The sequence below is a fragment of the Mauremys reevesii genome, linkage group 22 (assembly GCF_016161935.1).
Source record: "Mauremys reevesii isolate NIE-2019 linkage group 22, ASM1616193v1, whole genome shotgun sequence".
In the NCBI taxonomy this organism is placed as follows: Eukaryota; Metazoa; Chordata; order Testudines; family Geoemydidae; genus Mauremys; species Mauremys reevesii.
This window is the reverse complement of record NC_052644.1, coordinates 21,903,364-21,930,589: the sequence shown is the minus strand read 5'-3', so window position 1 is coordinate 21,930,589 and position 27,226 is coordinate 21,903,364. Positions and strand designations below refer to the sequence as shown.

General features: G+C 70.7%; 4 protein-coding genes across 4 annotated transcripts; 3 read left to right on the top strand and 1 right to left on the bottom strand.

Moving 5' to 3' along the window:
• The first annotated feature begins 5,373 nt into the window (after window positions 1–5,373).
• On the top strand, window positions 5,374–6,870 carry NTF4 (neurotrophin 4). The gene is given in 3 exon segments (XM_039510156.1): window positions 5,374–5,451; window positions 6,245–6,314; window positions 6,317–6,870. Coding segments are annotated over 2 exon segments (612 nt in total). The 5' UTR covers window positions 5,374–5,451; window positions 6,245–6,256.
• A 4,862-nt stretch (window positions 6,871–11,732) lies between these two features.
• On the top strand, window positions 11,733–14,280 carry LOC120388320. The gene is made up of 5 exons (XM_039510095.1): window positions 11,733–11,916; window positions 12,387–12,575; window positions 13,060–13,221; window positions 13,430–13,557; window positions 13,836–14,280. The coding sequence occupies exons 1-5, from the start codon at window positions 11,761–11,763 to the stop codon at window positions 14,233–14,235; spliced, it is 1,035 nt and encodes a 344-aa protein (XP_039366029.1). The 5' UTR covers window positions 11,733–11,760; the 3' UTR covers window positions 14,236–14,280.
• A 711-nt stretch (window positions 14,281–14,991) lies between these two features.
• LOC120388377 (lutropin subunit beta-like) lies at window positions 14,992–16,018 on the top strand. The gene is made up of 3 exons (XM_039510190.1): window positions 14,992–15,310; window positions 15,484–15,657; window positions 15,776–16,018. Exons 1-3 carry the CDS (start codon window positions 15,296–15,298, stop codon window positions 16,004–16,006), a joined length of 420 nt encoding a protein of 139 aa, XP_039366124.1. The 5' UTR covers window positions 14,992–15,295; the 3' UTR covers window positions 16,007–16,018.
• Window positions 16,019–16,805: 787 nt separating this feature from the next.
• On the bottom strand, window positions 16,806–26,292 carry RUVBL2 (RuvB like AAA ATPase 2). The gene is made up of 15 exons (XM_039510032.1): window positions 26,178–26,292; window positions 26,000–26,048; window positions 25,426–25,481; window positions 24,355–24,496; window positions 23,879–24,008; window positions 23,167–23,233; window positions 22,738–22,844; window positions 21,670–21,763; window positions 20,921–21,044; window positions 20,272–20,365; window positions 19,642–19,761; window positions 18,903–19,022; window positions 18,079–18,208; window positions 16,988–17,102; window positions 16,806–16,862 (listed from the first exon to the last, which is right to left on the bottom strand). Exons 1-15 carry the CDS (start codon window positions 26,187–26,189, stop codon window positions 16,837–16,839), a joined length of 1,386 nt encoding a protein of 461 aa, XP_039365966.1. The 5' UTR covers window positions 26,190–26,292; the 3' UTR covers window positions 16,806–16,836.
• Window positions 26,293–27,226: the final 934 nt, after the last annotated feature.

Sequence of the window (27,226 nt, the reverse complement as noted above, 5' to 3'; positions counted from 1 at the left end):
TTTTTTGAACTGCTGACGATCCAGGTCTTTCCCCCTAGCTTCAGCCCGGCTCAGCGCTGCACTGTCTGCTGCGAGTCTCCGGCCTCCCTCGAGTCCTCGGCTCCGCGACCGGCCGGTGTTCAGAGCACAAAAGGGAGGTGAAAAGCAGGAGCCGGGCAGGGCAGGGCCTCCAGGCAGGTGGCTAGGGCTGAAAGCAGGGGGCTGCTTTGTTGAGGTTGGGGGGGGCGGAGAATGGGGCATGGGGCTTGTCCCCTCTAGGGGGCGCTGGTTCCCATCTGGCCCCAGAGCAGGGGGGAGCCTGGCTGTTGCGGGGGGAGGGGATAAGCCAGTTTCCTTCCTGCATTTTTGCAACCTGAGCTAATCCCAAGTCTTTGTATCTCCCCCTCCCCCCTCTGCACCCACCTGCCGCCGGCTGGGCCTGCCGGGCTCTGGGTCGCAGATCAGCCGCACCAGGGACCGGCGCGTAACTGGCTCCGGCGCCGTGCGGGGGGAGTCTGGGCTTGGCAGTGGGGGGTGGGTCACACCCCGGCAGAGCGGGGCTGAGATAAGAGCCCACCCTCGCTCCCAGTGCAGCCTGGGGTGGCTCTGGACTGACCCTGGGGGAGCTGAGATCAGAACCCGGCTCTGACCCCACTGTGAACAGGAGTGACTCCAGATTGACCCCAGGTGGAGCTGAGCTCAGAACCTGGCCCTGACCCCACTGTGAACAGGAGTGACTCCAGATTGACCCCAGGTGGAGCTGAGATCAGAACCTGGCCCTGACTCCACTGTGAACAGGAGTCACTCCGGATTGACCCCAGCCCTGCCCTTGTGGCAGACGGGGGCGGGGGTGACTCTGGATTGGGACAGGTATTGGGATCTGCCCCTTACAGACAGCCCCCGCCCCCCAGGGCTGGTCTCACACACAAAGGAGCCGGTTACCCCCACACACGCACACACACGTGTCTAGGTGGCTGGGGGTGGGTGTGTGTGTGCCTGCCTGTAATTGAAGCCAGACCTGGATCAGGTGAGGGGCGTGCGGGGAAAGGGGGGGGGCCTCCCCCCCCAAGGCAGATTTCCACCCTCCCCCTCTCCGGCTGCAGGCTGCCTGTCTACCTGTCTCCAGCCCCCCACCCCTTCCCCCGGCTCCCCGCCCAGCCCCTCACCCTCCCTGCTGGCGGACCCCACCCCACCCCGCTGGGCCCCAATAGCTCAGCGATGGAAGGGGGCGGTGTCCCCCCCCCGCACACACGCTCCCTCCACCCCCCCGGGCCTGCCATTCCCTGGCAGCCCGGAAACGCGAATTCCAGCCCCGCGCGCTGCGACGGCTGATTAACTTCTCATGTTGAAACCCGAAGGCGCGTGGGGGAAGGATCGACGGCGCGGGGACCTCGTCCGTCTGCACAGGGGCCCTGCAGCGTCAGGTGGGTGGAATAGCGGGGGGCTGCGGGTCGGGAGTGAGGGGCACCGGTGGGGCTGGGGGGGGCTGTAGGTCGGGAGTGAGGGGCACCAGCAGGGCTGGGCTAGCAGGGCTGCGGGTCGGGAGTGAGGGGCACTTTGCAGAGGTGGGGGCTGGGAGATGCCCCGTGGAGGGGGAGCTGCTTGTGAACAAGGAGGGGGCGGGGGCAGGGAGCTCCCAGGGTAGGGGACCCCCCCCGCCCCCATCCACCGAGATGCTGCGGGGTCTGGATTCCATTAGCCAAGAGCCGGGACACAGACCAGCCACTCCCAGCCTGCCACTCTGGGAGGGCCGGGTGCCGGACGCCTGGGTCCTCTCCCCAGCTGTGGGAGGGGAGTGGGGTCTAGTGGTTAGAGCAGGGGGGGCTGGGAGCCAGGACTCCTGGGTTCTCTCCCCGGCTCTGGGAGGGGAGTGGGGTCTAGTGGTTAGAGCAGGGGGGGCTGGGAGCCAGGACTCCTGGGTTCTCTCCCCGGCTCTGGGAGGGGAGCAAGGGCTACTGGATTAGAAGGAGTCCAACTCTCCCCCCTCCCGCCCTGCTCTAACCACTAGACCCCACTCCTCCCCCAGAGCCAGGGATGGGAACGTCCCTGTTCCCTGGGCAGGATGGAAGCTCTGCGGTGCTCCAGTGACAGGAGAAGGGGAGACTCAGACTGGGGGGACACAGATCACAGGCCCAGTTTCACTTGGTCCTCCAACCCCTAGGACCCAAAGTAGCTCAGAGAGACCCCAACCTGCCCCTGGATAAGCCTTTGCTGTTAGAACACCACAGGGGGCTGCGGGTTGGGAGTGAGGGGCACCGGCCGAGTTGGGAGGAGCCCAGGGCTGGGCTAGCAGGGGCTGCGGGTCGGGAGTGAGGGGCACCGGCAGGGTTGCGGGGAGCCCAGGGCCGGGCGAGCGGGGGCTGCGGGTCGGGAGTGAGGGGCACCGGCAGGTTTGAGGGGAGCCCAGGGCCGGGCGAGCGGGGGGCTGCAGGTCGGGAGTGAGGGGCACCGGCCGGGTTGGGGGGAGCCTGGGCCCGGGCGAGCGGGGGCTGCGGGTCGGGAGTGAGGGGCACCGGCAGGGTTGGGGGGAGCCCAGGGCAGGGCTAGCAGGGGCTGCGGGTCGGGAGTGAGGGGCACCGGCAGGGTTGGGGGGAGCCCGGGCGAGCGGGGGCTGCAGGTCGGGAGTGAGGGGCACCAGCAGGGTTGGGGGGAGCCCAGGGCTGGTCGAGCGGGGGCTGCGGGTCGGGAGTGAGGGGCACCAGCAGGGTTGGGGGGAGCCCAGGGCTGGTCGAGCGGGGGCTGCGGGTCGGGAGTGAGGGGCACCGGCAGGGTTGGGGGGAGCCCGGGCCTGGGCGAGCGGGGGCTGCGGGTCGGGAGTGAGGGGCACCGGCAGGGTTGGGGGGAGCCCCGGGCCAGGCTGGCAGGGGGCGGCAGGTCGGGAGTGCGGGGCACCGGCAGCGCTGGGCTAGCAGGGGCTGCGGGTCGGGAGTGAGGGGCCCCGGCAGCGCTGGGCTAGCAGGGGCTGCGGGTCAGGAGTGAGGGGCACCGGCAGGGTTGGGGGGAGCCCAGGGCCGGGCTGGCAGGGGGCTGCAGGTCGGGAGTGAGGGGCACCGGCAGCGCTGGGTGAGCGGGGGCTGCGGGTCGGGAGTGAGGGGCACCAGCAGCGCTGGGCGAGCAGGGGCTGCGGATCAGGAGCGAGGGGCACCGGCAGCGCTGGGCTAGCAGGGGCTGCGGGTCGGGAGTGAGGCACCGGCAGGGTTGGGAGCCGGGCCCGGGCGGCGGGGCTGCGGGTCGGGAGTCTGGGGCCCCGGCAGGGTTGGGGGCCGCCCGGGCCTGGGCGAGCGGGGGCTGCGGGTCGGGAGTGAGGGGCACCGGCAGGGATGGGGAGCCCGGCTAGCGGGGGCTGCAGGTCGGGAGTGAGGGGCACCGGCAGGGATGGGGGGAGCCCGGGCCCGGGCGAGCGGGGGCTGTGGGTCGGGAGTGAGGGGCACCAGCAGGGTTGGGGGGAGCCCAGGGCCGGGCGAGCGGGGGCTGCGGATCGGGAGTGTGTGGCACCGGCGGGGTTGGGGAGCCCGGGCCCGGGCGACAGGGGGCTGCGGATCTGGAGTGAGGGGCACCGGCAGGGTTGGGGAGCCGGGCCGGGCGAGCGGGGGCTGCGGGTCGGGAGTGAGGGGCACTGGCAGGGTTGGGGGGGCAGGGCTGGCAGGGGGGCTGCAGGTCAGGAGTGAGGAGCACCAGCAGAGTTGGGAGGAGCCCAGGGCCGGGCGAGCGGGGGCTGCGGGTCGGGAGTGAGGGGCACCGGCAGGGTTGGGGGGAGCCCAGGGCCGGGCGAGCGGGGGCTGCGGATCGGGAGTGAGGGGCACCGGCAGGGTTGGGAGCCCAGGGCCGGGCGGCGGGGCTGCGGGTCGGGAGTGAGGGGCACCGGCACGGTTGCGGGGAGCCCGGGCCCGGCGAGCGGGGGCTGCGGGTCGGGAGTGAGGGGCACCGGCAGGGTTGGGGGGAGCCTGGGCCCGGGCGAGCGGGGGCTGCGGATCAGGAGTGAGGGGCACCGGCAGGGTTGGGGGGAGCCCGGGCCCGGGCGAGCGGGGGCTGCGGGTCGGGAGTGAGGGGCACCGCCGCGCTGGCTGTTCCCTGCCCTGGCAGGTTGGCGCACGTCTGGCTGAGCTGCACATACCTGCACAGCGGCGGGGGCTGGTTCCTGCACAGGAGGTCACGTCGCCTGGGATTGTGGGTAACACTTTATGCAAATAGCCTCAGGGTCAGACTCTAATCTCTCTACAAACTGGTTATACTCTGTTAGCCCCACCCCCGTCCCAGAGCCAGGGAGAGAACCCAGGCGTCCGGGCTCCCAGCCCCCCCCGCTCTGACCCCTCAATCCCAGCCCGCCGCCCCCCAGGGCGATGAGAACGGGCGGCTCAGTGCAGGGATGCGGGAGGCTCTCTGTGGGGGGGGGGGGCAGGTGGGGGATGGGCTGGGTTTCAGGTTTCGGTTTCAAAGGCGAGCGCATTAGCCCCCCCCCTGGCTGCCCCCTCCAGATGTCCCTGCATCTGGATCCCATCCCCGCCCCCCGCCCCAGCTGCCGGTTCCGGATTCTGCAGCTGTCACTGGAGGGACGGACGGACGGGCTGGGAGCTGGCGGCACCTAGAACCCAGGGGCACCGTGCTCGAGAACCGGGGGGGGCGCGTAAATAGCCAGTGCTCGGCTCTAGCGGGTCACGTTGGGAAGGGTGGGGGGTTGCCACGTTCTAGATCCCAGTTCCAGACCCTGGCGTCAGCGTGTAAATACCGAGGGTCTAGATCCCGTGGGTTCTAGAACCTGTGGCCAGGCTCGTGTTCTGGCTGCTTCAGACCCTGGCGCCATTCGCAATCCCCCCGGGCCGCGATGCGGGTTCATTCAGTGCGGGGCACGATCTGCCACGGGGCAGAACGGGGGTCTGACCAGGGGCACGTTCTAGACCCAATCAACGTGTCTGGGGCGAGTTCTAGGCCGGCCAGCGTGTCGGCACCTTTTCTAGAGCACGTTGGCCCGACGGCTGGGGGTAGCGGTTCTAGGCTCCCCGCGTTCTAGAATCCCCCTAAAACCTGCCTGCCTGGGGGGAGGGGGGTCTAGTGGTTGGAGCAGGCAGGGCCGGGGGCCAGGACTCCTGGGTTCTCTCCCAGTTAACATTAATTGATGTATTTCGCTTTCCCCTCAGGTCTTTTGAGCGACTCCCCCCTCCCCAGCCGCTGTGACCCAAACCTCCCACCCTTCTCCCAGCCGGAGGCCGGCAGCATGAACATCGAGCCCCCCAGGGAGGGGGCGCCAGCCCTGCGCTGCCCCTGAGCCTCCCCCCTGCGGAGCCATGGAGCCCCCCAGGGGCAGGGGGGTCTGGGCTGGGATCGCGCCGAAGGGACCCTGCGCCTGGTAGGAGTCGCCCAGTGCCCGGGGGGGTCAGGACGGGGCGTCGGCCTGACCCTCGGCTGCAGGAGGGTCATGAATCGGGCCCAGGGCTGGATCTGCAGGGAACTGGCCCCCAGACGCTGACACTGCAGGTAACACCCAGGGTGCCCCTCACTCCCGACCCGCAGCCCCTGCCAGCCTGGCCCTGCCCCCCCCAGCCCTGCCAGTGCCCCTCACTCCCGACCCGCAGCCCCTGCTAGCCCAGCCCTGGGCTCCCCCCGCCCTGCCGGTGCCCCTCACTCCTGACCTGCAGCCCCTGCCAGCCCAGCCCTGCCCCCCGCCGCCCGGCCAGTGCCCCTCACTCCCGACCCGCAGCCCCTGCCAGCCCAGCCCTGGGCCCCCCCCAGCCCTGCCGGTGCCCCCCACTCCCGACCTGCAGCCCCTGCCAGCCCAGCCCTGCCGGTGCCCCTCACTCCCGACCCGCAGCCCCTGCCAGCCCAGCCCTGGGCTCCCTCCACCCTGCCGGTGCCCCTCACTCCCGACCTGCTGCCCCTGCCAGCCCAGCCCTGCCCCCCCTGCCCTGCCAGTGCCCCTCACTCCTGACTCGCAGCCCCTGCCAGCCCAGCCCTGCCCCCCCCCCGCTCTGCCGGTGCCCCTCACTCCCGACCCGCAGCCCCTGCCAGCCCGGCCCTGCCCCCCAGACCTGCCGATGCCCCTCACTCCTGACCCGCAGCCCCTGCCAGCCCGGCCCTGCCCCCCAGCTCTGCCGGTGCCCCTCACTCCCGACCCGCAGCCCCTGCCAGCCCGGCCCTGCCCCCCCCAGCCCTGCCGGTGCCCCTCACTCCCGACCTGTGGACGGGGCCATGTCTCAGTGCTGTGGGGGTTTAATGGGGGAGGGGCAGGACCTGCCAGCTCTAACCCCCCCCCCCCCCGTTCTCCCCCCAGGTCCCCGCGGTGATGCTCATTCGGCTCCAGGCTATGGTCACCTCGTTCCTTTGCGCCCTCCACGCCGCCCCCCGCCGCCTCCCCTCCCCGCCGGCCCGGACGCCGGTCCTGGCACGCGGCCCCTCCCGGGCGACTGGGAGCTGTCGTCCCCCCGCGTGGCCCTGGCCAGCCGAGCCCCCGCCGGGCCCCCCGTGCTGCTGCTGCTGGAGGAGGAGCCGGGCGTCCGGGCGGGGCCGGCGAACGGGACGCGGCGGGCGCGGCGGGCCGGGGGGGCGGAGGCTGCCCGCCGGGGCGAGATGTCCGTGTGCGACAGCGTCAGCCGGTGGGTGACGGACAAGCGCACGGCCGTGGACGTCCGGGGCAAGGCGGTGACGGTGCTGTCCGAGGTGCAGACGCTCACCGGGCCGCTCAAGCAGTATTTCTTCGAGACCAAGTGCAACCCGGCGGGCGGGACGACGGGCGGGTGCCGGGGCGTGGACCGGCGCCACTGGCTCTCCGAGTGCAAGGCCAAGCAGTCGTACGTGCGGGCCCTGACCGCCGACGCCGACAAGCTGGTGGGCTGGCGCTGGATCCGCATCGACACGGCCTGCGTCTGCACCCTGCTGAGCCGCGCCGGGCGGGCGTAGCCGGGCCGGGGGGCTGGAGGGACGGAGCCCCCGGCACCCGCCCCGCGGGGCTCTGCTTGGGAACCGGAGCGACTCAGGCACTGCCACTCACATGGACGCCGTGGGTCAGCCCAGGGGCTGGGGGCCAGGCTCGGAGGCTGATCAGTGGGGCTGGAGCCTGTGGGCGCCGTGGGTCAGCCCGGGGGCTGGGGGCCAGGCTCGGAGGCTGAGCTGTGGGGCTGGAGGCTTGGAGGCTCAGCTGTGGGGCTGGAGCCTGTGGGCGCCGTGGGTCAGCCCGGGGGCTGGGGGCCAGGCTCGGAGGCTGATCAGTGGGGCTGGAGGCTCGGAGGCTCAGCTGTGGGGCTGGAGCCTGTGGGCGCCGTGGGTCAGCCCGGGGGCTGGGGGCCAGGCTCAGAGGCTGATCAGTGGGGCTGGAGGCTCGGAGGCTGAGCTGTGGGGCTGGAGCCTGTGGGCACCGTGGGTCAGCCCGGGGGCTGGGGGCCAGGCTCAGAGGCTGATCAGTGGGGCTGGAGGCTCGGAGGCTGAGCTGTGGGGCTGGAGCCTGTGGGCGCCGTGGGTCAGCCCGGGGGCTGGGGGCCAGGCTCAGAGGCTGAGCTGTGGGGCTGGAGCCTGTGGGTGCCATGGGTCAGCCCGGGGGCTGTGGGCCAGGCTCGGAGGCTGAGCTGTGGGGCTGGAGGCTCGGAGGCTGAGCTGTGGGGCTGGAGCCTGTGGGCGCCGTGGGTCAGCCCGGGGGCTGGGGGCCAGGCTCAGAGGCTGAGCTGTGGGGCTGGAGCCTGTGGGCGCCGTGGGTCAGCCCCGTGGCCTCGAGGGAGTTTCTGCCTTTTGTGTCTGTTCGCTGTTTCTTCCCATATTTATTACTCCCCCCTCCCGCCAACCCCCCTCGCCCCCGAATTAACTTATTCCCTGACCCCGCCCCCCCCTCCGACCCACTTGCGGTTCCTTGTACCTGGAAAAGACCCGAAAGAAACAAACCCAGAGTCTCAGCGTCGTTCATTGGGGTCACGGCCTGTTTGTCGGGGGGGGGGGGAACGACCCTCGGGATCCACGTGTGGGGCACCCACCCCACAGGAGTCTGGGAGCGATTCCCATGAGTCCCATGGCCAGCTCCCCCCAGCCCTGCCGGTGCCCCTCACTCCCGACCCGCAGCCCCCCCAGCTGAGGGAGATACACCTCCTGATTGACCCCTCTCTGCTCCCATGGTGGGGGGGGGGTTGGCCCCCACTCCTGCCCCAGGTTGAGGGGGTCCTGGGGGGATTCCTGTGAATTTGGCGCCACCTTGTGGCAGGGACAGGGATATTCAAGGGCTCCCTAGTACCTGCCTCCACCCCGGGGGCAGAATCAGACCCATAGACCCATCCAGCCCTGTTAACTGCCCCCCCACACACACACACTCTTCTCTGGGGGGTGTGTGTGGGGATAGTAATTGACCCACAAACTGTCCCACACCGCTGCACTCCCAACTCTGGATGGGGCGTGTCCTGCAGCGGGGCATCCCACTGGTTAACGATGGGGCTGAGCCAGTGTGGACCCAGATGGGACCCAGACTATTCACAGCCAAGACCCCCCATGACACCCCCGAAGGGGACAAGCAACCTCACCGGGCGAGGGGCAGCCAGCACCAGGGGCACAGCAGGGAGCAAATCCAGACACCCAACCACCACCGGCTGAGCTGCAAATAGAACCCAGGAGTCCTGGCTCCCAGACTCCCTGCTCCAGCCACTAGACTCCCCTCCCCTCCCAGAGCCAGGGTCCGTCTTTATAGGGCTCCGTCCTCGGACAAGTCTCTGGGGTTCGTTTACCTCGTCAGGCTCAGGCACGGACTCACGGGCCGTGGTCACTCGTGGCCCTGTGCGGTCCGTGGGGGGGGGTTGCCCCCTTCAGTACGACAGCCCTTCTCGGGGGGCCGCTCTCCCCCGGGGTCCGGCCCCTCCACCTCCTGGAGCCGCCCCTCCCTGAGCCTCAGCGCGTCTGTCTCTGCCGTTGGCCCCTCGGGGAGTCCCCTCGCTCGGACCCCCAGGGCCTCCACCCCCCGAAGGCCGATGCCCCCGCCCCGCCCTGCTCTCTGGCCCGGGCGACTCAGCCAGCGTAACACAGGAGGGTTATTGAGCGTTGAACCCAGCGCAGGAAACTCTCCCGCCTCAGGCCTGGCCCCCCTCAGCCCAGCACGTCCCAGTGCCCCGGGAGCCAAGTGGGCTCTGCCTGCCCCCTCCAGCCCCGAGCCCCTGCTCCCAGCTGGGCATCTGATACCCCCGGCCCCAAGCCCCCCTCTGTCCATTGTCTTCTCTCCAGGGAAACAGGGTCTCCTGGGCTCCTCCCCTCTCCCGTCCTCTGGCCCCTCTGGCTGGACCCGGCTGGTCAGGTCACCGGGGTCCCGTCCCCGCAGCCCATTGTCCTCCCCCCGGCCAGGACCGGCTGCGACTCCTGAGCCGGGTCACCCGGGCACCAGTCGCTGGGGTCTCCATCCTCCAGGCCAGCGGCCGGGGTCCCGCGTTCCCTCTCCAGCCCTCTGTGCCCACAAACTCCCTCCCCCCTCCCCTCGTTAACCCGTAACACCCGGGGACACTGAGTCCCCCCCCTCGGCCTGGAACCCCCTGGGAAACACAGAAAACAAGACAACCCCCCACTTGGTGCCCCGCTGTTCTCGCGGTGGAGGCGATAACCGATCCCGGCTGGTTGGGGGGTTCCCCCCCCCCGGCCTCGGGGCGGCTGGGGGTGGATTCCGGGGGTGCCCTGCGGGTTACCACCCAGCCCACTCTTCGGCCACAGGGGCCTGCCGGAGGGTGGGTGTTTTCCTTCCTCCAGATCTGGGGTCGTTTACTATGATTCTCAGGCAGGCGCCTCAACCTTTCATTCCCCATCCAAAGCCCAACCGTGCGACCGCACTCGCACGCTGGGTCACTTCCCGCTGTTCCTCTCACACCCGCACGGGGCGACCCCACGGCGAGTGTGAAAAATCGGGACGGGGGTGGGGGGGGGAAATAGGAGCCTAGATAAGAAAAAGACCCGAACATCTGGACTGGCCCTAGACAATCAGGACCTCTGGTCACCCTCCATCTACACGTTGTTACCTAGTCAGCTTTCCCCATAACCCGTCTAGAGCCACCGGGGCCCGACGGCCCCCCCAGGCCTTGCCGTTCCACTTGGTACACGGGAAAAGGGAACGGGGAAAATTAGCCTGACCACATGTCCCAGGTTTACAGGGACAGTCCCGATTTTCGGGTCTTTGTCTTATCCAGGCTCCTATTACCCCCCAGCCCGTCCCGATTTTTTAAACTCGCTGCCCGGTGGCCCCAGGAGAAGCGCAGGCGAGGGGGTTACCGGAGCTCCGTCCCGCGGGCAGGAAAACGGTCGTAACCAGAACAGGATCCTTGTGGCACCTCAGAGACAAACACATTTATTGGGGCCTCGGCTTTCGGGGGCCAGGACCCACGTCACCGGCTGCAGCCCCCGACCGCCGACGCCGTCTCAGAGGTGCCAGAAGGAGCCTGGGTTTTGGCGGATCCAGACTAACGCGGCTGCTGCTGGGAAAGCGGGAAAAGTCACCGGCCGGCCTGGGACTCTCGTCACTTTCGAGCAGGTTTTGTCTCGGGATTTTGCCCCCAGCCCACGGGCCCCTCGGGAGCTGCCCGGCCCGTGGGATCCGCGCTGAGCGGCGGGTTCCCGGCTAATGCTCCGGCCAGCCCCGGGCTCTGTGCTGGGCCGGCCCCACTCGCCGAACAGAGACGTGTCCAGTGTGACCTTCATCCGGCGTAATCGCTCTCGGGGGGCCAGCCCTGGGGCCCCGGGGCTGCAGCTCTGCCCCGGGCCCCTCGGGGGTCCCCTGCTCTGGCCCCCGGGGCCACCCCCCAGAGGGAGCAGCCCCCCCCCCTCCTCTGGGCTCCAGCCTGCAGGGACCCTCAGCCAGTGCAAGGGGGGGGGGTTATTGTACGTCCCACCCCAGCCCAGGCAGCTCTCAGGGTCCTGGCCTGGCCAGTCCTCACCCCATGTCCCAGCCCCATGGGCTCCGGCTGCTCCTTGGCCCCACCCAGCCCCTCTTCCAGCCAGGCCCCATATCCCCTCCTACAGCCCCACTTCCACCCAGGCCCCATATCCCTGCCCACTGCCCCCTTCACAGACAGGCCCTGTATCCCCTCCCCAGGCCCCCTTCACAGACAGGCCCAGACCCCTCTTCCAGCCAGGCCCCATATCCCCTCTGCCCCACCACTTCCAGCCAGGCCCCATATCCCCTCTGCCCCCCACCACTTCCAGCCGGCCCCTCTATCCCCCCCAGTCCCTCCTCCTTCCAGCCAGGCCCCATATCCCCCTCACAGCCCCCCACTTCCAGCCGGGCCCTGTTCCCCTCCCCACACCACCCCTTTGTCCTCCCTCCGGCCAGCAGGTCACCTGGGCCCCTCCCCTCAGCCCCTTGTTTCCCCAATGGCTGGAACCAGCTGCTAGAGCTGTGGGGCAGGGGGGGGGCTCCCGGGCACCAGTCGCTGGGTCCCCCCATCTCCAAGCTGTCGTCGGGGTCCCGGCTGTTGGGCAAGGTCACACCTGGCCCCCTTCAGCAATGACCCCCCCCCTGCCACCCCCCCATTGCACACCCAGCACACAGGGAAACTGAGGCACACGCCGTGTTCATGCACAACACTGTGAAAAGCCCCCACTTTGTCACCCCCCCCCTGAGCTGGGGTGAGAACCCAGGCGTCCTAGCTCTAAGCCCCACCCCCACCCCCACCACTTTACCCCACTCCCCTCCCAGAGCCAGGAGAGAACCCAGGCGTCCGGGCTGCCAGCTGCTCCTTGGGCCCCGTGCCAGGTCACATGTGCTAGGTTCCAGCTCCATGGTAACAAGTCACAAACACCCCCCCCCCGCCGGGGGGAGGGGGCAGGGCCAGGGCAGAGGCTGGCATGGCTGGCACCGTCCTGCCCGCGCCCGCGGGCACCGACCTGGGCTGGGGCCTCGAGGGGGCCCGGTGGCGCCACAGCTGGGACTGGCCCCTCACCAGCAGTGGGGTGGGGCTGGAGAACCGGCCCCCACAGCCCTTCCCGCCCCCCGCCGCCCGCGTGAGTGCCAGCCAGCGGCCCGGACGCCTGGGTTCCCTCCTGGCTCGGGGAGTGGGAGTCTGGTGGTTAGAGCTGTGGGGGAGCGGGGGGAGGAAAACAGGAGCCAGGACGCCTGGGTTCTATCCTGGCTCTGGGAGGCAGGTGGGGTCTAGTGGTTAGAGTGGGGGTAGGGGGCTAGGAGCTCGGACGCCTGGGTTCTATCCTGGCTCTGGGCAGGGAGTGGGGCCTAGTGGTTAGAGAGGGGGCAGGGGGCTAGGAGCTCGGACGCCTGGGTTCTATCCTGGCTCTGGGCAGGGAGTGGGGCCTGGAGGTTGGAGGAGAAGGCACCGGCAGCCAGGACGCCTGGGTTCCCTCCTGGCTTGGGGTGGGAGGTTGGGGGGGGTGGGAAGGAAGGAACAGCCAGGATGCCTGGGTTCTCTCCCCTGCTCTGTGGGGCGGGGGGGTTACAGTCTCTCTCTGCCTCCCCCCAGTCCACAGTCCATGAGCCCCTGCCCCCCGGCGCGGAGCGGCCCCCGCGGGAAGAGCTGATCCGGCGCCTGGCGACCACCACGGGCCTCTGCCACGACGTGAAAACCCACGGAGGGGTCCTGGGGCAGCCCGGCTACCTCCTGCCCGCCCCGCTGTGGAGAGTCCACGGCAACAAGGACCTCCGGGACAAGGCACGCCGGGGGCCGGGGGCCAGGACGCCTGGGTTCCATCCCCGGCTCTGGGAGGGGAGTGGGGTCTAGTGGTTAGAGCGGGGGGGCTGGGGACCAGGACTCCTGGGTTCCATCCCCAGCTCTGGGAGGGGAGTGGGGTCTAGTGGTTGGGGTGGGGGGAGAGCCAGGACACCTGGGTTCCATCCCCGGCTCTGGGAGGGGAGTGGGGTGCAGTGGTTAGAGTGAGGTGCGGGGGCTGGGAGCCAGGATGCCTGGGTCCCATGGCTCAACGCCTGCTCCCGGGGCGGCAGTGAGGCTCACGCGTTGTCTCTTGCCCCCCAGGATGGCTTTTGGGATCTACTCTAGGGTCCCCCGCCGGCTGTTGGGGGCAGGGGGAGGAAGGTTATAGCTCAGGGTGGGGGCTCCTTAGAACAGGGGGGGACCTGTCTCCCTCCCACCTGCACTGACCCCCGCCCCCCCCACCCCCGGTGCTCTGCCCCCCCAGCTGCAGCTCCGCGCCTGGCGGGTCCCGCTGACCCCGGGGGGCCGGCCCAGCGAGACCCGGCACCGGTTCTGCGGCTGGCCCCACCTGCCCCCCGAGCCCGCCCACCACGCCGGCCCCCAGCCCTTCGCCCTGGCCGCCCACCACAGCGACGGCGCCTCCAAGGTAGGGACCCCAGAAATTGGGGGGGCTCCCTGGTTGGGGGGCAGGGGCTGGGGTTCCCTGGGGTGGGGGTTCCCCGGGAGGGTGGCGCTGGCCGATGGGGTGGGGCGAGGGGTCAGGTTCCCAGGGAGATGGCAGATGGAGTTGGGTGAGGGGCTGGGGTCCCCAGAATGGGGTGAACCCTAATTTCCATCTCCCCCGGCCTCCTCAGTCCATGGTGGCCAGCACGGAGAACAAGCCCCTGGCCGGATCCGTCTTCTACGTCCGCGACGGGGCGGTTCTGAGCCGTCTGGACCCCTACGTCTCCGTCACCAGCCGGGACATCCGCACCTTCACCCCGTGAGAGACCCCACCGCTTGGGCGGGGGGCTGGGAGCCAGGACGCCTGGGTTCTCCCCATGGCTCTGGGAGGGGACTGGTGTCTAGTGGTTAGAGCAGGGGGCTGGGAGCCAGGACGCCTGGGTTCTCTCCCTGGCTCTGGGAGGGGAGTGGGGGCTGGTGGTTGGAGCAGGGGGGCTGGGAGGCAGGATGGAGGAGTTGGGGGGTGCGGGCAGGGCTGACAGAGTTAGGGGGCAGAAGGATCCGTGGTTTCACCCCCGCCCCCCGTCTCTCCCCCAGGCAGGAGCTGCAGGGCTACGCCCGGAAAGACGCCCTCACCTACTGGCAGTTTGAGGGTTACCCGAAGGCCTGGGGGCACGGCCTGAGGGACCCCTCCCTGGGCAAGGACGCGGCGCCCCCCATCCGGCCCCCCGGCCCCCCACGTGACCCCGGCCTCTTCCCCAGCCCCACCCGCCCTCCCCGCCTGCCAACGCTGGCCCCTGCTGTCCCACACCGGGGGACGCTGAGCCTGGCACAGGAGTCCTACGGGCCCCCCCGCTGTACCCCCAGCAGCCAGGGCCCCCCAGCCCGGCCCCCCACCATCTGCCCCCCCGTAGCCGGGCCCCGGATCCTGGCAGTGCCCCTGATGTACCGCACGGAGTATCAGTGTTATGGGAGCAGCAAGCCGGGGCCTGTCTGAGGGGTCCCCCCCATACTGTGCACCCCAACATGCTATGATACGTCACCCCTGTGTTCTCTGGTCTGTCCTCCTTGGGGGGCAGGGGGCTCGCCGACGCCTGGTCCTTTCTCTGCCCTCCCCCAGTTACCAGGACACCTGGGTTCTATTTTGGGGGGAGGAGGGGCTGCCAGGCATGAGTCTCAGAAGAGGACCCAGGTGTCCTGCCAGCCCCCCTCCCCCGTGCCCTTGGGGGGGATTTGTCCGGGGGCGCCGCTCTTGAGGCCAGCAGGATGCGGGGATTTCTCACCTGGCAACGCATCTGGCACCAGCCCCCGGCTTCCGGGGGGGGCCTGGGTTGCCCTTGGCAAAGGAGACGTGAGCCGAGAGGGTGAACGGCTCTGCCCCCTCCCCTCCCCGAGCCGGGGGGAGAACCCAGGAGTCCTGCGCCCCAGCCTCCTGCTCTAACCACTAAACCCCACTCCCCTCCCAGAACCAGGGAGAGAACCCAGGAGTCCTGCGCCCCAGCCTCCTGCTCTAACCACTAAACCCCACTCCCCTCCCAGAACCAGGGAGAGAACCCAGGAGTCCTGGCTCCCAGCCCCCCTGGTCTAACCACTAGACCCCACTCCCCTCCCCGAGCCGGGGGGAGAACCCAGGAGTCCTGGCTCCCAGCCCCCCCCCGGTCTAACCACTAACCCCCACTCCCCTCCCAGAACCAGGGAGAGAACCCAGGAGTCCTGGCTCCCAGCCCCCCTGGTCTAACCACTAGACCCCACTCCCCTCCCAGAGATGGGGAGGAACCCAGGAGTCCCCAGGGGCCGTGCCAGGCGAAGGGGCTGGCTGCTCGGACTCCTGGGTTCGCCCCTGGCAGACAGGCCGCGTGGGCCGAGGTGCCCTAGTGACGTTGGCCTTGAAGTCGCCCCCTCCCTGTGCCGGGGGGGGGGTGGCCTTGGCTCCCCGCTGCCGCCAGCTGGAGTGGGGCGGGGGGAGGGGACGTGGGCACTGAGGGGGCAGGAGCTGCGGGTATAAGAGGGGCCGTGGGGAACAGCTGGTGCTGATTTCCTCGGGCACCGACGCCAGCATGGGACCCCCACAGGTGAGAGCCGCGGAGGGGGGCTGGGGGGCAGGGAGCCGTGCGCTGGCCAAGGGGGCGCGGGGGGCACATGGGGGACGAGGGTCCCTGCCGGGGAGGGTCCGGGACCCAGCTAACGGTGCCCCCCCCTTCCCCGAGCCGGCCCCATCTGCCCCCCGCTCTGTCCTCTCCCCCAGCGCTGGCTGCAGGCTCTGGCTCTGGCGCTGCTGCTGGCCGGGGGGGCCCTGGGGGCCGCCCGCGGGCGCCGGTTCTGCCGCCCCGTCAACGCCACCATCGCGGCCGAGAAGGACGACTGCCCCGTCTGCGTCCCCGTGGCCACGGCCATCTGCAGCGGGTACTGCCCGACCAAGGTGAGGGCGGGGCCGGGGCGGGCGGCGGGCAGGGGCGGGCGGGCACCGGCGGGAGGGGGGCACCGGCCTCGGGGGGGGGTTTGCCGCCTGCCCCCCTGCCCTACCCCTCTCTCCCCAGGAGCCGGTGTACAAGAGCGCCCTGGCGCCCGTCTCCCAGCACGTCTGCAGCTACCGGGCCGTGCGCTACGAGACGCTGGCGCTGCCCGGCTGCCCGCCCGGCGTGGACCCGGCCTTCACCTTCCCGGTGGCCCTGAGCTGCCACTGCAGCCTCTGCCCCATGGACTCCAGCGACTGCACCGTGCACAGCATCGGGCCCGACTTCTGCAGCGCCCGGGGGGGCTTCGCCTAGGGGCGGGGGGGGCAATAAACGCCATGGCCGTGCCCCCCCGGCTCCGCGTGTGTGTGTGGGGGGCAGGGCAGGGCCTCGCTGCGACCACTGGCCCCCACTGCCCTCCCAGCGCCGGGCACAGAACCTGGGGGGCTCCCAGCTCCCCCGCCCTGAGACTCCCAGCCCCCTCCCAGCGCCGGGCACAAAACCTGGGGGGCTCCCAGCCCCCTCCCAGAGCCGGGCACAGAACCTGGGGGGCTCCCAGCCCCTCCCCACAATCCACCTGACCCCGCGCCCTCCCAGAGCCGGGCACAAAACCTGGGGGGCTCCCAGCTCCCCCGCCCTGGGGCTCCCAGCCCCCTCCCAGAGCCGGGCACAGAACCTGGGGGGCTCCCAGCCCCTCCCCACAACCCACCTGACCCCGCCCCCTCCCAGAGCTGGGCACAGAACCAAGGAATCCAGTCCCCCGCACCTTCCCCTAGACCTCAGCTCCCTCCCAGAGCCAGCACAGAACCCAGGTGTCCGGGCTCCCAGACGTCCCCCACAAGACTCCCAGCCCCCTCCCAGCCCCAGGCACAGAACCCAGGAGTCCGGGCTCCGAGCCCCCTCCCAGAGCCAGCACAGGACCCAGGTGTCCGGGCTCCCAAACGTCCCCCACAAGACTCCCAGCCCCCTCCCAGCCCCAGGCACAGAACCCAGGCGTCCGAGCTCCGAGGCCCCCAGCCACAGAACCCAGGCGTCCGGGCTCCCAGCCCGTCAGACACTCAGCAAATTTTTCCAAAATGTTTATTTTACAAAATCAGAAACCACGGAAAGGGCTGGATGGGCAGGGGGGCAGCAGGGGGGCGGGATCACGATGTGTCCATGGTGTCTCCCTCTGCAAGAGAGAAGGAAGGTTAGAAGGGGGTGGGGCTTTCGAGGGCCCTGCCAAGGGGCCGGGGGGGGGGGACAAGACCCCGCTGAGCCGGGCAGGAGCCCCCCCGGCGCCCCCCCCGCACTCACTGAGCTCGTTGAAGAGGAAGGCCTCCTGGAACTCCTTCATGTACTGCGTGGAGCGCGACTCGTCCAGGAACAGGGAATACACCCGCTTGATGTCCTCCACCTGCACCTCCGTGCCCTGCGGGGGGGGGGGGGGGTCAGAGGGGCCCGGTGCACCCCACGGGGGGCGGGGGGGCACCCTCAGAAATCCCACCCAGGAGCCCGGGTTCCCAGCCCTCCTGCTGCCCTCCCCCCGAGCCGGGGTCGAACCCAGGCATCCGGGCTCCCAGCCCTCCTCCTGCCCTCCCCCCGAGCCAGGGTCGAACCCAGGCGTCCGGGTTCCCAGCCCTCCTCCCCCCCGAGCCGGGGTTGAACCCAGGCGTCCGGGCTCCCAGCCCTCCTCCTCCCCTGCCCCCGAGCCAGGGTCGAACCCAGGCGTCCGGGCTCCCAGCCCTCCTCCTCCCCTGCCCCTGAGCCGGGGTCGAACCCAGGCGTCCGGGCTCCCAGCCCTCCTCCTCCCCAGCCCCAGAGCCGGGGTCGAACCCAGGTGTCCGGGCTCCCAGCCCTCCTGCTGCCCTCCCCCCGAGCCGGGATCGAACCCAGGCGTCCAGATTCCCAGCCCTCCTGCTGCCCTCCCCCCGAGCCGGGGTCGAACCCAGGCGTCCAGATTCCCAGCCCTCCTGCTGCCCTCCCCCCGAGCCGGGGTCGAACCCAGGCGTCCGGGTTCCCAGCCCTCCTGCTGCCCTCCCCCCGAGCCGGGATCGAACCCAGGCGTCCGGGTTCCCAACCCTCCTGCTGCCCTCCCCCCGAGCCGGGATCGAACCCAGGCGTCCGGGTTCCCAACCCTCCTGCTGCCCTCCCCCCGAGCTGGGGTCGAACCCAGGCGTCCGGGCTCCCAGCCCTCCTCCTCCCCTCCCCCCGAGCCGGGACTGAACCCAGGCGTCCGGGTTCCCAGCCCCCCGAGCCGGGATGGAACCCAGGCGTCCGGGTTCCCAGCCCCCCGAGCCGGGATGGCCAGGCGTCCGGGCTCCCCTCCCCCCGAGCCAGGATGGAACCCAGGCGCCCGGGCTCCCCTCCCCCCGAGCCGGGACGGAACCCAGGCGTCCGGGCCTCACCTTCCTCTTGCGGCACACCAGGCTGGCGGCGGTGATGAGCTGCATGGCGTAGCGCAGGGAGGTCTCCAGCCCAATGCGGGTCAGCACCGTGTAGGCGTCTTCATTCATCTCCACGTCCTCCTCCTCGCACCTGGGGGCGGAGGGAGGGGGCAGGGCACTGCTGGGGGGAGCTCGCAGCATTGGCAGAGATCCCTGACGGGGCGTGCGCCTCAGTTTCCCCACAGGCCGCGTGGTCAGCGGGGGTGGGAAGAGGCAGTTTGCTCACCACACAGACCCAGGTGTGACCCACGGCGGCTGGCTGGGGCCAGGGCCCCCCACGCCCAGGGAGGGGCCCAGAAGACAATGGCCCCCCCACTGCCCAGCCGGTTGGCACCCAGCAGCTAACGCCCGCGGGTGCCCCCTGGGCAGGGAGCCGGGCGGGTGCGACCAGCAGGAGGACGAGGGGCCGGGGGGGGTTGCTCCGTGTGGGGCTGGGGGGGGGGAGTGGGGGCACTGGCACTAAGGGGTCGGGGGGCTCTGGGCTCGGGTCCGACCCAGCTGGGCTTGGCTGTAATTTCTGTCCTCGGCGCTAACCCAGGACTCTCCGCGCTGCGCCCAGACCCCCAACAGCCCCCCCACGGTCCCCCCCCCGACCGATTCACTCCCGAGCCCAGAGCTGGGGGGCCCGTCCGCCCCCGGGGCCCATCCCAGGGCACTCGCTGGGGGGGGGCTGCAAGCTCCGAGGGGGGGGCCAGGGGGTGGGAAGCCGAGGGGCTCACCCCAGGGGCTGCCGGGCCGGGTGAGAGCACCGGGCCTATGGGGCACTGCCGTGGGGACCCCCCCACCTGATCTTGAGGATCTGCTTGGTCTCCTTGTCGCTGTAGGGCGCGGTGGAGATGATCAGCAGCCGGTCCAGCAGGTCGATGGGGATCCCGTGGGGGCTCTGGTAGCTGGTGCCGCGGATCCTGGGGGGAGCGGGGGCCTCAGCGACAGGGGAGGGGCTCCAGCCCCTCCCCCCCACAACTGTCAGAGCCACCTGTCCCCATGCACCCCACCCCCCCGGGAAAGCCCCCGTGAGGAAGTGGGGTTTATTCGCCTTGTTATGTTGCATGTGAGTCTCACTGTCCCACACTGTGCGTGCCTCAGTTTCCCTGGGTGCTGCCCCAACGCTCAGCTGGTGGGAATTGGGGGGGGGGGGGGTGATTTCGCTGAGGCCCTGGGGGCAGGTGAGGCTGCCCAGCCGGGTGCCCCTGTGTGACCTGAGAGCCAGGTGCCACCTTGGGCCCGGGAAGCGAGACAAAGGCCAGAGGAGGGGCTGGGGGGGGGGACCCAGAACCAGGATCTGGGCTCCCCACCCCCCAAACGGGACCAGACTGGGGGGTCCTGGTCTCTGTACCCACAAGCTCTGGGTTTTGGGCTGTTCCGGGTGAGAGTCACGTCTGGCTGGGGGGGGGGGGGCAGGACCCTCTGGCTCCCCCAGCCCTCAGGAACGGAGCTACCTGTCACCCTGCCCGCCCCAGCCAACCCCCCTCCACCCTGACCCCCACCAGCCCCCCCCCGGCCAGGCCCCCCCCGGCTGCCCACCTGGTGATGCCGCGGTTGGTGGCCATGATGAGCACGGGGGCCATGTCGCTCTCCAGCGCCCGGTTGAGGAAGGAGAAACACTCGATGTCCAGCATGTGAACCTCGTCGATGAACAGCACCTGGGGGGGCACGGCCGTCACCCTCCTGCCGGCCCCCCCTTCCCCCTCCCTCCCCATGGCCCTCCCACAGCGATCCCCCCCCCCCGGGGACACCCTGCCAGCCCCTCTCCCTCCCCAGGGTCAATCCACTGTGATCCCCCATCCCTGTGATCACCCCGCCAGCTCCCCCCACCATCCCCACCTCCCTGTGATCACCCTGCTGGCCCCCACCATCCCCTCCCTCCTGGGGTCACCCCGCCAGCTCCCCACCATCCCCTCCCTCCTGTGATCACCCTGCTGGCCCCCACCATCCCCTCCCTCCCTGTGATCACCCGCTGGCCCCCCACCATCCCCTCCCTCCCGGGGTCACCCTGCTGGCCCCCTGTGCATACACTTAGCCCCTCCAATCACTCAGTCCCTGGAACCATGCTGCCCCCCCAACACCCTACAGGCATCCTCCTACCCCAACTCACCCAGGCTCCAAACCCCCCAGAGATCACCTGTCCAGCATCACCCATCCCCCCGCACTCACCCCGGGATGACCTCGGCTTTTCCCTCCTCACGCCACTCGGCCACCTTGGCGTTGATCTGCTCCCGCACCTCGGCCTTGATCTCCCCGGTGTCGCCTGGGGGCGCAGACACGAGCTAGGGGGCCCCGGCAGGGACACGCCCCGACCCCGACGCCCCCAGGGGACCCACCCTCCCGGGGGGGGCACCCACCTCGCTGGGGAAGGGAGAGGCTCTGACTCGGGGGGTAGAGCCTGTGCCCCCCAGGGCCGCGGAAGAGGGTCAGGAGGCCGCAGGGAGGTGGAGGCGGCTGCGGGGGGGCACCTGAGAAGAGGGCCAGGACGCCCTGCGTGCGGCTGTTGATGGGGCTGTGGGGGTGACGGGGGCTGTGGGGTGACAGGGGGGCCGGGGGGCACCTGTGACGCGGGCCTGGACGCCCGGCGTGCGGCTGTTTATGGGGGGGTGGGGTTGACGGGGGGCCGGGGGCACCTGAGAAGAGGGCTGTGCCCTGCGTGCGGCTGTTGATGGGGCTGCGGGGTGGGGGTGACGGGGGCTGCGGGGGTGACGGGGGCGCGGGGGCACCTGAGAAGAGGGCCAGGAAGCCCTGCGAGCGGCTGGTGATGGGGCTGGGGGGGGGATGATGGGGGGGTGACGGGGGGGCCGCGGGGGGGCACCTGAGAAGAGGGCCAGGAAGCCCTGCGTGCGGCTGTTGATGACGTCGATCTCGTGCAGCGACACCGTGTGCACGACCTCCTTGCGCTTCTGCAGCTCCCCGTCCGGGCACTGCACGAACTTGGTCTGGGGAGGGGGCAGCTCAGAGTCTGCCCTCTGGAGCCCCCCACCGCACCCCCCCCAGCAGCCGACCCCCCCCACACACACCTGGGACAACATGAAGTGATGCGGGGGAAGGGCTGCTCAGCGCCCCCCTGCTGCCCCTGAGCACCACCCCACTCCCCCCCCCCCGAACGTGGGGGGCAGGCAGCTCAGAGCCCCGGCCCGTACCTGGGCGCCCCCCTGCCCCCCCTCTCCCCCCCCCGGCACTGCCTGTATCTGGGCACCCCCCCTCCCCCCAGCACCGCCCGTACCTGGGCGCCCCACTCCTCCCGGCACCGCCCATACCTGGGCAGCCCCGGCACCGCCTGTACCTGGGCGCCCCTCCCGGCACCGCCCGTGCCTGGGCTCCCGGCACCGCCCGTGCCTGGGCTCCCCTCTCCCGGCACCGCCTGCACCTGGCGCCCCGGCACCGCCCGTACCTGGGCTCCCGGCACCGCCCGTGCCTGGCGCTCCCGGCACCGCCCGTGCCTGGGCTCCCCCCCTCTCCCCGGCACTGCCCGTACCTGGGCTCCCCCCCGGCACTGCCCGTACCTGGGCGCCCCCCCCGGCACCGCCCGTACCTGGGCGCCCCCCCCGGCACCGCCCGTACCTGGGCGCCCATGGCGTCGTAGTCCCGCGCCCGGGTGAAGGAGCGCCCCAGCTTGCTGATCTTCCCTGTGGCTTTGTCGATGGTGATGACGTCCCTGCGGGGGAACAGAGGAACGGCCAGACTGGGTCAGACCAAAGCTCCGTCCAGCCCAGTGTCCCGTGTCCCGGCAGCCGCCCCCAAGGGACCGAACAGCAGGGGGCACCGTCGAGTGACCCATCCCCAGCTCCCGGCAAACAGCGGCCACGGACCCCATCCCTGCCCAGCCTGGCTAATGGCCACCGATGGGCCTGGCCTCCAGGGACCTGGCTAGGTCTCTTCTGAACCCTGTTCTAGCCTTGGCCTTCACAGCATCCTGCGGCAGGGAGTTCCACAGGCCGACTGTGCGTCGGGTGAAGAAATTCTTCCTTGTGTTTGTGTTAAACCTGCTGCCGGTTCATTTCATTGGGTGACCCCAGTTCTTGTGTTATGAGGAGTAAACAACACGCCCTGATTCACTTTCTCCGCCCCAGGTATGATTTTATAGAGCTCTGTCACCCCCCCCCCCCTTTAGGCGTCTCTCTTCCAAGCTGAAAGGTCCCCGTCTTATTAATCTCTCCTCACGCGGCAGCCGTCCCAGACCCCTCAGCGTTTTTGTTGCCCTTTTCTGAACCTTTCCCAACTCCAACCCATCTCTTTGGCGAGGGGGCGCCCGCGCCTGCGCCGTCTCCCCGATGCGGCTGTGCCGTGGATCTAGAGAGGCAAGACATTTCCTGCAGGACTCCCAGCGCCGGGCTCGGGCTTTCACCGCCGCTGCACGTGGCGCGGATGTTACCAGCGAACTCTCCGCAATGACTCCAAGATCCCTCTCCAGTGGGAACAGCTAATTTATACCCCAGCATTTTAGGGGGGGGGTGGTCAGGCCTGGCTGGGGGGGGGGGGTGCGACGGCAGACGGGGGGAGCCCAGCCCCCTCGACACTGGAAGCCCCGATATGGGCCCCTTGTGGGAGCCCTCCCAGCAAGCGTGAGCTCTCCACCCATGGGCCCCTCCTGTCCCACCCATCGCCCACTGCCGCCCCCCCCCCCCTCACCCTGCCTGCACTTTCTCCTTGGTCAGGGACTCGATCATCTTGGTGCCCAGGTCGTAGATGGTTTCCATCTCCGTGGTCTTCAGCGTCAGCTTCCCCACCTTGGCGCCCTGTGGTGTGGGGGGGGGAGCGTCAGCCGCTGCGCACCTCCCCCCCACCCGCCACACTCCCTGGCAGAGAGCAAACGTGGGGGGAGGGGGAGAGAGCCCACAGCTGCCCCCCGCCCACTGGCCTAAGGGGGGGGTCTGCTCTTGGAGGGAGGGGAGGGCCCGTTCCTGGGGCGGCAGGTGGGGTATGGGAGGGCACATCAGCACCAGCCAACCCAGGTCTGTCCTGCTCCTGCCAAGCTGGGCCGGGGAACCCGGGGCGGCACCGGCTGGCTCAGCCCCCAGGGGCTGCCCACCCCCACCCCCTGCCGCGCTCCCCACTCACAGTGCCAGTGGCCGGGCGGTCAATCTGGATCTCCACCACCTCCCCCTCGATGATCTCGGTCTCCTCCCTGCGGGTGAAGAGTGGTGGGGTCAGGGGGGAACAGCCCTCACCCCCCCCCGGGACAGAAATCAGCTTCCCCCACCACCCCGAGCCGGGCAGGCAGCTCTGTGCCCAGGGCGGAACCTACGCACGGCAGCAACCAATGCCCCCTGGCTCCCAGCCCCCGGCTCTAACCACTAGATCCCACTCCCCTCCCACTGCCAGGGAGAGAACCCAGGAGTCCTGGCTCCCAGCCCCCGGCTCTAACCACCTGATCCCACTCCCCTCCCATTGCCAGGGAGAGAACCCAGGAGTCCTGGCTCCCAGCCCCCGGCTCTAACCACCTGATCCCACTCCCCTCCCATTGCCAGGGAGAGAACCCAGGAGTCCTGGTTCCCAGCCCCCCTGCTCTAACCCACCAGTTCCCCTCTCCTCCCAGAACTGGGGAGAGAACCCAGGAGTCCTGGCTCCCAGCCCCCGCTGCTCTAACCACTAGACCCCACTCACCTCCCATTGCCATGGAGAGAAGCCAGGAGTCCTGGCTCCCTGCTCTAACCACTTGAACCCACTCCCTTCCCAGAGCCGGAGAGAGAACCCAGGAGTCCTGGCTCCCAGCCCCCCTCTCCTCCCCGAGTTGCAGGCAGAACCCCGGCGTCCGGGCCCCGCCCCTCACTTGATGCGCACGCCGATGGAGCGCCGGAAGGCCTGGGTCAGCGCCTCTGTCTTGCTCATCTCCAAGGAGAAGATCTCGCTGCCGGCGATGGCGGTGAAAGGCGTGTCCAGCCCCAGCGCCTGCGCCATGCCTGGGGGCAGGGGGGAGAGCTGGTTACACAGGGGAGCGGACAGCTGGGGACCCCCACTCCTCAGCCACTGCTCTGGGCATGGCAACTCCCTCGAGGGGCCCAGAGGAGAGTGCCAGGGCGGGAGGGATTCCCAGGGTCGGGGGGATCCCAGGACACGGGTAGGGGGGATTCCTTGGGTGGGAGCAGGATTCCAGGACGGGGGGAATTCCTGTGGGGGGGAGGGAGCCCAGAGGGCCCTGTACTTATCAAGAGGAGGAGCGGAGAAGGGATCCCCAGGCCAAGGCTGTGATCGGTTCCCAACAGGGGCCCCCCAGGTGCCTTGGAGGGAGCCCCCCCAGTGTCGTACCCATGGCAATGGCCGTCTTGCCGGTGCCCGGCTGGCCGGCAATGAGGACGGCCCGGCCCGCGATCTTCCCCTCCTTGATCATCTCCAGGATGACGCCGGCGGCGCGGCGGGCGGCCAGCTGGCCAACCATGCCCTGCGAGACCTGGGGAGAGCGAGGGGTGGGTGACAGCGAGGGGGGAGCCTCAGCCAGCCCCCCGGCTCCTCCCTCACATGCAGCCCCCCCCCCCTCACACCTCCAGCCCCCCGGCTCCTCCCTCACATGCAACCCAGCCCCCCCACTCACACCTCCAGCCCCCCGGCTCCTCCCTCACATGCAGCCCATTCCCCCCACTCACACACCCAGTCCCCCGGCTCCTCCCTCACATGCAGCCCAGCCCCCCCACTCACACACCAAGTCCCCCGGCTCCTCCCTCACATGCAGCCCAGCCCCCCCACTCCCACACCCAGCCCCCCGGCTCCTCCCTCACATGCAACCCAGCTCCCCCACTCACACACCCAGTCCCCCGGCTCCTCCCTCACATGCAGCCCAGCCCCACTCACACACCCAGTCCCCACTCCTCTCTCACATGCAGCCCAGCCCCACTCACACACCCAGCCCCTGGCTCCTCCCTCACATGCAACCCAGCCCCCACTCACACCTCCAGGCCCCCGGCTCCTCCCTCACATGCAGCCCAGCCCCCCCACTCACACACCCAGTCCCCTGCTCCTCTCACATGCAGCCCAGCCCCACTCACACCCCATCCCCACTCCTCTCTCACAGCCCATCCCCACTCACACCCCCAGCCCCTGCTGCAATCCAGAGGCAGCCCTTCCATCTCTCCCCATTCACCCCTTCCCCCAGACGCAACCCCCACGCCCGCCAGAACTCCCGCCCCCGTACTCAGTTCCTCCTCCACTGACCGAGGTGCCCTATGCCCCCCGCACAGCCCCCCAAGCTCCCTCAGACAGTGACGCTACCCCCAACAGCCCCCCATTTTCCCTCCCACCGAAGCCTCCTGGGTCTCTCTCCCAGTGGGCCCCTCCGCCCAGGCTCCCCACACGGGAGTGGCCAGGAGGAGGCGCCCCAGGTACCTGTCTGGGCTCCAGGGCATCGTCCAGGCCCAGGCCCCGGATGTGGGAGTGGGCGCCTGGGGACAGAAGAGAGGCCGGCGCATCACCTGGCTGCCCGGGCCGAGGGGGGACTTGGTGCCCCCCCCGTGGGCAGGGGCCAGAGCTGATGAGGGCAAAGGGCCCAGGCAGCCTGGTATCGCCCGCTGCTCCCTGACACCTCAGATCAGCCCCACGGGCCCGGCCAGCCCCACCGACCTGCCCCACGGCTCCCCCCCCAATGAGCCCCACGGGCCCGGCCAGCCCCCGATCAGCCCCACGGGCCCGGCCAGCCCCGCCCCCGATCAGCCCCACGGGCCCGGCCCAGAACCCCGCCCACAGCCCAGCCCCCCGCTCAGCCCCACTGACCCGCCCCCGCTCAGCCCCACGGGCCCGGCCAGCAGCCCCGCCCACAGCCCAGCCCCGATGAGCCCCAGGGGCCAGAGCCGCCGGGGGGGGCAGGTTGCGCCCAGCCCCGTTGCCGTGGAGACCGCCTGGCGCCCGGCTGGTTCCCATGGCGGCGGCGGCGGCGGCGGCAGGTCCCCGGGGCGGGACTCACCGATCCGCTCGATGCGGGTCACGTCCCGGACCTCAGGCACCTTCGTGGCCTGGGGAGGGAGGAGAGCGGTGAGGGGGCGGGGGCAGCGCGCGCGCGGGCGGGGCCCCGCCTCCCAACCCCATCTCCCCCGGGCAGGGCCGCGCTCTGGGGTCCCGCGGGGCGGGGCGGTGCCTCTCACCGCCGTTGCCATGTTGCCCGGACTCCGCAACGAGCCACCCGGCGCTGACCGGAAACCGGAAGTGGCTCCTCGCCACGCGCCGAGCACAGGGCGCCGCTCCGGCCGCCGCTCTATGGTCCGCGGTCCTCCAGCCTCGCGGCGCGGCGCGGCCCCCTGAGCCCGCCCCCTCACCTAGCCCCTCCTCCCCCGCCCTGACCCCGCCCCTCCTCCTCACCTAGCCCCTCCTCCCCCAGGCCCCGCCCCTCCCCTCCCTCCTCCCCTGGCCCCGCCCTTTCTCCTACACTGGCCCCTCCTCCCCTGACCCCGCCCCTCCTCCTCCTCCCCTCTGCTGACCCCGCCCCTCCTCCTCATCTAGCCCCTCCTCCCTGACCCGCCCTCCTCCTCCTCCTCCTCCCTGGCCCCTCCCCTCACCTACGCCCCTCCTCCCCTGACCCCGCCCCTTCCTCCCCTACCCTGCCCGCCCTCCCCTGACCCGCCCCTCCTCCCTGACCCTCCCCCCCCTCCCCCCATCCCCTTCCTCCTTTGACCCCGCCCTCCCTGACCCCGCCCCTCCTCCCCTCTGCTGACCCCACCCCAACCCTCCCACTCCCGCATTCTACCCCCTCCTGACCCCGCCCCTCCCCTCCTCAGAACTCGCCCCTCCCCTCCTACGCTGACCCTCCCCTGACCCCGCCCCTCCCCATCCTCTCTCCTCCTCTGACCCCGCCCCCTCCACTGGCCCCGCCCTTCCCCTGCTGTCCCGGCCGCTGATTGCGCCACTCTCCCTCTTCAGACCCGCCCCCGCGTACCTCGCCCCGGACCCCTCCCGCCACCCCCTCCCGCCCCGCTCCCCTCCCCCCTTTCCTGGAATTGGCGACACTTCCCCTTTAAGACCTTGGAGCACGTACCCAGCCCTCCCCCACGTGTCCCTCCGTGGCCGGTCACCGGCTACGTCAGCCAATCAGAGCCCGGGATCCTGTGAGCGCTCCACTCAGAGTCGCGGGAGCGCAGGGGGGCGTGGCGCCGTGCGGGCCACGCCCTGTGTGGGCGGGGCTCCGCTACAGCAGATG